The sequence below is a fragment of the Branchiostoma belcheri genome, unplaced genomic scaffold (assembly GCF_001625305.1).
Source record: "Branchiostoma belcheri isolate BF01 breed outbred unplaced genomic scaffold, Haploidv18h27 scaffold24, whole genome shotgun sequence".
In the NCBI taxonomy this organism is placed as follows: domain Eukaryota; kingdom Metazoa; phylum Chordata; class Leptocardii; order Amphioxiformes; family Branchiostomatidae; genus Branchiostoma; species Branchiostoma belcheri.
In genome coordinates, this window is record NW_017803843.1 from 122561 (window position 1) to 132616 (window position 10056).

The following is a 10056-nucleotide window of genomic DNA, read 5'->3' on the forward strand; positions in this document are numbered from 1 at the left end:
GCTTCTATGGCCAGCTGGATCTTCTCTGGTATACTATTCCCTTTATTTCGGCCCATTTCTACTATTTTTCCAGCGATCCGCGGAGCCTGGTAGAGGCTAGTCACATGAAGAACATTCAAACTCTAACTCTGCACTAACCTGAAGCTGTTTGGTGTGCCGTTCGTTTTTCCGTATGTCAGTCAAAATAAGCTTGATGGTTTTCTAGTCTGTACCTCTCATTGATGAATCAGCAGGTGACTTGCTCGGAAACGATTCCTTGCTCGACACGCGGTTAGTAGCCGCCGTCTGCTCTTTTTATAATATTGTTTATGCAAATTGTTCAGGACGGCAAATTTTCTGATTGGCCAGACCTCTCAGCTTCTGACCAATCATCATACAGAATCGATCTGGCTGGGTAACTTATGACTGTTGTTTCCTGCACGGAGCGCTTCCTGTTCCGACCCTCGGGCAAAAGGCCGGACACGGAGGGCAGGCAGACCGGAAATAAGAGCTGAATGAGTCTGTTGTTTTAAGGCTTCTTCTGTTTGATAGTTCATTTACGTTTAGAATTGTTGTTTGAACGAAATATTCGCAGATTTTGCAGGTGGAAAAAATGAAGATGTACCAACGTAGTCATCGGCCATTAATATCACAAAAACTGGGACTAGTGCGTCCTTTATGAAAACGTTGTGCAGACAAATTACATCAATAATGTAACTGGCACGCCAGACGAACTCGCAGTAGCAAGTTAATTTGTCTATGCAGTTTCCAAGTAAGTTTACTTGTCTATACAGATTTTTTGAGGTGGTTGGACAAAGAAGCTTCGGAATCTTCTTTGTGTCAATCCGAGACCAACATTGTAGGCGTTTTTGTCTTGTGAACATGGTCAAAGTAGATCCTCCTTATTGAAGACTTAGCCTGCTGGCAGCCAGACCACCGTAGGCTCCTCCGTATCTTTACGGTGCTGGGACAACGGCCTGCCCGCCCAGGTCCACTAAGCCGGCAATAACATCAGTTATAAAGGTCAGCTGGAAAGACCTTGTATGTCAGGGAAGGCCTATACTCAGTAGGACTGGAGTTGGCTTGGTAAAACAACCCTTACCTTGTGGAGAATGGTAACCACAGACTAACAACTTTTATTCTATTTTCTCCGATTGCCAAATATGGAAGAAATTTAAAAAAAAGTGAAGACCACTCGGCCAACTAGCTCGTCGAAGTGATGATCTTTGTTAATACACACTATCACTTGTGTCATGCAATTAGCTTTTGCGTTCGTATTTGGAAATACAAATAATGAACGTTGTTTTTCACAACTTGGACAGCTCCGTTTGAAGGATCGTAGGGCGGACCGTTTTTTTCAGGGGGACCAAATCTTTCAGAAAGCACTTTCAAAAGTAGTCCGGGCACAACGTAGCGCTGCACAATACTAGAGAAAGGGGCAGAGATTGTTCTGTGCATGGCAACGAGATGGAACCTGTGGTGAATGTTAGAGGAATGCGTCAGTTTTGAGACTGTAAAAGTTGAATTATGGTGCGTGTTCAGTCGGCGTAGATTAGCGCTTGGATACGTGTACCGCATAGTACTGTGCGTCGGCTGCAGTTCCATGACCTCCGCAGTGGCGCTAATAAAAGAGGGCGTGAGAAGAGAACTAGCCGGCAAACTTAAGGTCATTTTCACATATTTTGTACACCATACCCTGAAATTAGAAATATCAAAATGCGGAACCTTGCTTGTGCACCCTACTATAATTTTTAGTGAGTCCAAGTGAGCCACTTTGGGGTCCTTAACTATAGAAATCCCCATAGTGCGAAATCTGTGTTGTGCCGCCATAAAAACAAGCTGAAAATTTCATGACCTCGTCTCCACAACATGTTGACTTCGTGAGATCACTGTTTCAAGTTTTTATGCTGTATACCTTATTGAGTTTGTAAAGCAATTAAAAGATTTTGCATGTCAGTTCTAGATCCTAATAGACAGAGGAGTGTTGAAAAGTGTCCGATTAAGGTTGCGTCGGATTAAGGTTCACTGCCGTTATGGTATGGACTGAAATATAATTAAAAAAAAACACAAGAATCCATGTGTTACAAACATGCACAATATACATTTTGTATTTCACATTTTACTTCTGTATAAAAAGTTTTTCATGCAACATTGCAACATCACAGACTCTATGTTTCACAGGGCAAAAAGTCTCTCATGTGTGGGATGACCACAAACTTGCTGTGACCAATACCAAAGTACGCACATCTTACAACAATGCAGACATTTGGGTAGGGTCTCAGGTTTTCTTGGATAAAACTTACAGATACAATAGTACATGTATCGTTACTTATATGCTACATTTATGTATTACCTGAAAACTGAAGTGGTGTGGCCACATGTCATGGTCATTGGGACTAGCCTAAACTATCATGCAAGCAACAGGGGAGAAAAAAGGAGGGTAGGCAATGGAAAATATGGCAGGGTTATATCAGAGAATGGATCGGCACGACACTAGTATGTGAAATTTTAAGAACTGAAAAGCAAGGAGGATGGAGTAAACTGGTTGATAGGTCTTCTGTGGTTCCCCAAAGGACAAATGATTAGACTAAGGGATAGATGAGATGAGCATGTGTTACCAAAGATGGAGAGAAAACATACAGAGTCTCCTTACGTCCCTTTTAAAAGTACCCATAAAAAGCAACAGTTCCATCTTCAAATACTATCTTAAAACAGTATAAACACCGGGAAAAGCTCTTTTCCAATGACTGCATAAAATAAGAAGAGGAGATAACATTAAAAACTGTACTGAGGTTCTGCCTAGACAAATGTAGGCCAAACATAACATCAAAGTATCGAGCAGGTATATCAGAAGACCGTGGATTGTTGAACTCCACGGCCGTGCTCTTCATCACTATAATGATGAACTCCACGGCCGTTGAGTTCATCGCTATGGTGATGAAATCAACGGCGATTCCGTCACTAATAGCGGCGATTGGCCGTTGAGTTCATCGATATGGTGATGAACTCAACGGCGATTCCGTCACTAATAGCGGCGATTGGCCGTTGAGTTCATCGATATGGTGATGAAATCAACGGCGATTCCGTCACTAATAGTGGCGATTGGCCGTTGAGTTCATCGATATGGTGATGAAATCAACGGCATTTCCGTCACTAATATAGTTCATTAATTCATACGGCATTTGTCTACACTCCTAGCAGAGGTGGGATTGCACGGTATTCTGGCAGTATTTGGGCGTTTTTCAATAAGTCTCTTTACTCCATATAATTACACGAACGGGACCATTTTAGTCGACATTTCGCGTGCGGGAAATTCACCATCAGTGACAAATAATGTCCGTCCGCGGACGCCGTACGGGAACTTCACGGCCGATATAAGGCGGGAACTTCACCACATTACACAAACGGGAATTGGACCATTTTAGTCGACATTTGTCGCACGGGAAATTCACCAGTTGTACTACAGGTGCAACCAATTTTCGATTGAACCGCCTGGAATCAAAACAACGCCCCTAGCCTGGTTTGCTAAAAACGTCGAGAGTGATCGACGTAATCACGAGTGCGTCTTCAATTAGTTAGCAAGTACCTAGTAAAAATTCACGTCTTATGCTTGTTTTGTCGATTTTAGTAAAGCCTTTGACTCTGTCTGGAGAAAAGGCCTTCTATATTCAATGATGACATTTGTGACTCACCAACCATGTACAACAAGCTAGTCCCATGTTTATTTTATGCAGATGATTTAGTCCTTCTCTCTGAGTCAAAACAAAGACTACAATCTGCCCTGAATAGATTAGAACAATACTGCCATACTTGGAAGCTAAATGTAAACCTTAGGAAAACAAAGATTATTGTTTTCTCTAAGGGTGGTCGCCTACCAAAAGACCTGTCCTTCATGTATGAGAAAAAACCTGTTGAGATAGTAACCTCATTGTCTTCGTCAGAAGGACTATGAAATTGTCTCGCCGCATTGTGGGAACTGCGGATTGTAGTAGAATGTAGTTTGTATAACAGTGCGAGAATTGAACTTTTAGTTTATAGACGGATAACATCGATGTTTCCCCACTTTACACACCTAAGTAATACAAATTCACATTTTTAATCAACTTAGACAAACCCTCGATCCTCAAACTTGTATGTTCTTATCTTTTCAACATCACAGAGAAGCGAAAAGAAGTCGAAATTATGTAACAGACTGTAGTGCTAGTACTAGATTGATCTTGTTGTGTACATGTATATATTTGTGTATTCAAGTTAACCTTTGTACCTAACCCAGTGGGTATGTTTGTACAATAAAGGTCTTCATCATCATTGAAACTCGGTAGAACACACACATAATGCCACACATAAAAAGCCTGTTATACTACAGTACAAAAAATGCCCGAAGAAGACACACACGCAATTACGAGTAAGTCTTATAGTTATACGGACAGTCGTGTTGATAGCCTAATTGATAACGACAACCGGCTCCTCGGCAACGAACACAAAATGTTCGTCCTCAAATTAAAACATAATGATGTGTGTCAACCTCACGCTATACAAATGACTTAGCGAGCGGCTTAGACTTTACGGCTATTCCCCTATTCTCATATATAGTACTCAGGACGCTAGTACTAGTACTAGAACCGGGGTAGACAAATATGGCGGACATAAACAAAACGACGCTATCCCGTCATGCATTATAATGACGCTAGGCGGGAGATCTGAGTGTTACGGCTGTAGCAAAAATAAAAACCTTGTTCGGTATTTTAGATTCAATCCCTGCGTATGTGTTGTGGGTTGCCAGTTACTCATATTTTCCTTGAAATACAATGTATATACATTTCCAGTAAGCTGAGGCTAGGGGTTTCTTTAATCATACCGTTTGCGTTTCGAGTTTTGTTAATCTTCGTACGCGTACTTTGTTCTGTAGCGCTGATTTCCTTTTGCAATGACGTTATAGCCTTGTTGGAATAACGATTTTTTTTGGTACCGATAAAAGACCGTAAGTTTAGTCTTGCTGATATCCGGCCCCTGAACAGTAAACACAAACCATGCGTCCTCACAACGTGCCCAGGCCAACCTGTATGTACTAGTATCAACAGTTATTTTCATACTTGTCCGGCCGGGACGCTGAAAAGATGGCGACCATAAACAAAATGACGCTATTCCGTCATGCATTATAATATATCAGCTTGGCGCGAGACCCGAGTGTTGCAGAAGTAGTCTATACGACTTTGGTGATTTATATAACGAAATCAGACAGCTTTAATTTCTATTTCAGATATAGGTAGTGTAAGGTAAAAGCTTGTCATTCTTGTTTTTATTTTCAGATTCAAATCGTCAGGATCAAGGTTAAGACCGTGCTGGGTAACACCAAGGAGGTTAAAAAACACCGTTCACCCAAGGAGGTTAAAAAAAGCTTCTTGGTTCACCGAATAATTTTTTAAAATCCGTTTTTCATTTTTACGTTGGTTTCTAGTTATAACGTTTGCTTTTTTCATGATTCAGTTTTGTTTCACTTTTGACTTATATCTGTGTCGTTGATTTCCTTTTTGCTACAACGTTCATGTTCCTCATCAGTTCACTAACATCCGATTTTAAAAGTAACAGTTACAAGAACAGAACCTGCATAATTACATACATGTATTTGTATTTATGTTTTAAAATGGTTGCAGTCGTAGATATGCAGTGATGTTATATGTTGTTGTTATACGGGAACAAACATGGCCGCCGTTGAACTTCTATTGTTCTTCTAAACAACTGATGCTATACCGCCATGCATTGCGAACCATACTCGAGGCTGTTGGACCGGATTTACAGTTTCTATACGATTTCTTGAGACGTCGGACACCCTAAGGTAAGGCTGGAGTGCTACAATTCCGCTAAGAGAAGTATGTCGAAAATCTCATATCGATGAACAAAGATTTCCAGCCGTCTTCCCATAGAATTTTGGGCATATTATTAGTTGCCTCTTCAATTGGGGTAGACACTGTAAGTATTAAAAATATAAATTTTGACCCTGAAAATATAGTTTTACACTTTTTCAACGGAGTTGCTTTTTTAACCCTTATTTAATCTTGAAAAAGTACAGTATGTAACAGTACACCTCTTCGGCCTGAGCCGCTTTTCAAGAGTTCAAGGGGAGGTGGGTCAGGGGTCTAATGCTTCGGTTCAGTTACAATAATCAGTCATAGAAATACAATATAAATGCGTACAATACAAGTTCATACAAAATTCAAACATTATTTCGATTCATATCTTATTGCTATCAGTATCGACATCCAAGTTTCATTTCACAAATTATAGTCATTCTAAGTGACTCGACAGATGACATCCGCTCAGGAAAAAGTCGTACAAAGTGGCAAATATTACTCCTCCGACCAAACAAAAACCGTAAAAGTAGAAAGACGTATTAAAAACACAAAAATACTGCCAAAACACCGTGCGACCCTACCTCTGCTTGGAGTGTAGACAAATGACGTATGAATTAATGAACTATATTAGTGACGGTAATGCCGTTGAGCTCATCACTATATCGATGAACTCAACGGCCAATCGCCGCTACTAGTGACGGAAATGCCGTTGAGCTCATCACTATATCGATGAACTCAACGGCCAATCGCCGCTATTAGTGACGGTAATGCCGTTGAGCTCATCACTATATCGATGAACTCAACGGCCAATCGCCGCTATTAGTGACGGAATCGCCGTTGATTTCATCACCACATCGATGAACTCAACGGCCAACCGCCGCTATTAGTGACGGAATTGCCGTTGATTTCATCACCATATCGATGAACTCAACGGCCAATCGCCGCTATTAGTGACGGAAATGCCGTTGATTTCATCACCACATCGATGAACTCAACGGCCAATCGCCGCTATTAGTGTCGGAAATGCCGTTGATTTCATCACCATATCGATGAACTCAACGGCCAATCGCCGCTATTAGTGTCGGAAATGCCGTTGATTTCATCACCATATCGATGAACTCAACGGCCAATCGCCGCTATTAGTGACGGAATCGCCGTTGATTTCATCACCATATCGATGAACTCAACGGCCGTGGAGTTCATCATCATAGTGATGAAGAGCACGGCCGTGGAGTTCAACAATCCACGGTCTTCTGATATAGCTCGGTACTGATACTAATGACATGTTGAGCATGATTGTTAAAAATGTTATGAGAAAAACATATGGTACATTCTCTCCCATGCAGTATGTAGGAACACCCTACTACATGTCACCTGAACTTATTAAAGGAGAACGGTAAGTACAGTACTGTAACCTTGTCCCATTTTTATTAGTGAAGAGGCTTATATTTCATTATATATGATTCAAAATCGCCTGCAATCCTTTGACAAGAAAAGTAATATTCATCATATCATTGACCAATTGAAACATACCCTAAGAATTTAAAGCTCACCCTGATTTCCTGTCCCTCCAATTATGCAGGTACAGCTTTAAGAGTGACATCTGGGCAGTAGGCTGTGTGCTGTATGAGCTGCTCACCCTCAAAAGGACATTTGATGCATCAGTAAGTGGCTCTTGCTATTTTGTCTATGATAAAACCCTGGGATTCCGTTGAATTCTGTTCATAGTATAAGCCTTTAAAATTATCTACTTCTTCTTCTGTTCTAGAATCCACTGAGACTGGCTGCTCGCATCGTTGAAGGAATCAAAATGGGAGAAATTGACACGAGGTACTCAGAAACCATCCGCTCACTGGCTCATCAACTCCTGTCTGATGTGAGAAGTTTTCACAATTATCATTAGTTAACTTATCATCATTATAGGAGGTTTAGGTAAAATGTTACTTGACAGAGTAAAGAAAATGTTGCTTTGATAGTTATTATGTGTTACATGTATTAGCAAGTTATCATATAGACCTTTGACAGATGATCTGAAAACATTTTTCTTCAGGATACAGACAACAGGCCAGAAGCCAAGGACATCCTGCTGTACCCTATCTTCATCTCACTGGGGAAGTGAGTATACAGACTTCATGATGGTCAAATCCTCTTCAAGATACTGTTCAGATGGACTGTAAGACTTTATGTAATATTACTAGTATTGCTTATACCCCAACTGAAACTGAAAAGATGTTTAGTACCCATTGTGTTTGATTGTTTCAACTTTGATTATCAATGTCCCAAACATTGTAATATTCATCTTCTATAGGGACATGGAGAGAAAAGTTTGGGAGCTTAATGCAACTACAAGGAAAACTAGGTTAGTATGATCTGCCTGTGATTTACATCAGTAACATTAGATATACTAACTGAAAAGGACTAAGTTAGGACCGTTTCACACGATGAAAAATAAAAGTGTCGGGCGTCGTTCGACGCGCGCGCGCGCGCGGCAAGTCGCCTACGACACTTTCCCGTTTACACACAGGGACCGCGGGAGCGCGAATGTGGTGGTCTGCGTCGCGCTGTGTCACATGTGGTGAACTCTGACCTGCCGCTACGACTGTTCGAATCCCTGATTCTCCGGTACGAGTACTTGAGGTCTCTTATCTTCTTCTGGACTTGTTTGGAGGTCCTATTGTATCCCTCCTGCTTCATGGACTCGGCAATGTCCCCGAAGCCTCCTTCTTTCTAAAAGTTTCCAATTTGCTCTGAATTCTGTCACAGTTCCACAGCCCGATCAAACAGCGCGTTTCAGCGCTGGTCCAGTTAGATCTGTTGACTTCTGCCATGCTCAGCAAACAAGCAGTAATGCTTAGCAAACAATCCGTACAAAATAATCCGAAGAAACAGCTAACAACAAGTAGAAATTGCTACAGAAGTGGAATGAATAGATACAAACAGAGGAGCGTGTCGTGGGTTTCAGGCTTATTAAGCGCGGGAATGAAGACATTTGACCTTCTGTGATGCGGAAATGGGCTGCGCGAGCTGCTTATACAATTGAAAAATGTGTCGTACAGCTTGCGCGCGTGCGTCGAACGACGCCCGACACATAAAAACGACGCACGTGTGAATCGGGCCATAGTATTGTATGTTCCTTTGCCAAAAATGATGTTAGCCTTTATAACTGCCAGAAAGTGTTTCATTCCATTACAAATAAGTACTGTACTTGCTGTCATCCTGAGGACTGTTGACTTCTACCATCTGTGCTAATACTCAGTGCGTGACACCTTGTGTGACAAGTTGCTCAAGTTCTCTGGCTTTACAGTAAAAGCTTTCTTAATGGGGATATCCTGATGGCTTTCCTTAGGGAAATCCCCCATAATGCTCTTTCAATGCTTCCTATAGTGTAGTTGAGAGGTAACCATCACATGCTGCTTTCAAGCACTCACTCTAACCCAAATATCCTAACTAACTGTACCCAGATTTAAGTTTAAACTTCAGTTGATGACTTGTGTTTGCTCTGCTCCTCTGAAAGCTAAAGCATGTATAATTCTCCAGAGAATGCATGACTTCTGGTCTTGACCATGAAGAAATGAATCCCTCTATTTATTTATAGTTCATGGGTTCAAAGTTAACAGCATGAGATCAGTGACCCAAGAAAGTTTACATCGTGAGGATACTCTGTATTCCAGTTAGTCCACTAGCAGCTGCATGCTTGCTGGCACTAACAGCATGTAACTTGACTTGCAGAATGAGCGTCACAACTGACACAGTCCCTGTTGTTACCTCTAAAACCAGTGAGGTGAGTGGTGTGAAGTGCTGAACAGCTTAGAGCTCTCTTCCCATGTGCCACTATATAATGATACTGTATAATAATGGATGTAGAATGTCTAATAGTTGCCATTGTGATAAACATGATTAATGAAAAGAAAATGTGTTCATTACAATGCAGTCAAAATTATGAGATACAGGGAACATTCTGATGTTTCACATACCGGTATGAGAAACAGGTGAAAATAGCACCAGTGATAAATCAGAAAGGCTGGCACATAATGAGTAACATCCTGATACGATATACTTTTGTTGTTGTGGTGTGACCATACACATCATTCACAGGTTTATTACTGGGGAGGTGGAAAACAGAACCCACAGAAGCTGGATGTTTTCCATGGAGGTAGCAGTGCTTTACAGGTAGGTATCCATCTGGATCGCATGTTCCTTCCTGCGATTGAATATTGAAAAAGGC

General features: G+C 41.2%; 1 protein-coding gene across 1 annotated transcript; it reads left to right on the top strand.

The window, feature by feature from the left end:
- The first annotated feature begins 7183 nt into the window (after positions 1-7183).
- Positions 7184-10049, top strand: LOC109470902 (serine/threonine-protein kinase Nek9-like). Its single transcript, XM_019770003.1, has 7 exons — positions 7184-7227; positions 7414-7495; positions 7600-7707; positions 7882-7946; positions 8140-8190; positions 9561-9612; positions 9927-10049. Exons 1-7 carry the CDS (start codon positions 7199-7201, stop codon positions 10047-10049), a joined length of 510 nt encoding a protein of 169 aa, XP_019625562.1. The 5' UTR covers positions 7184-7198.
- The last annotated feature ends 7 nt before the right edge of the window (positions 10050-10056 follow it).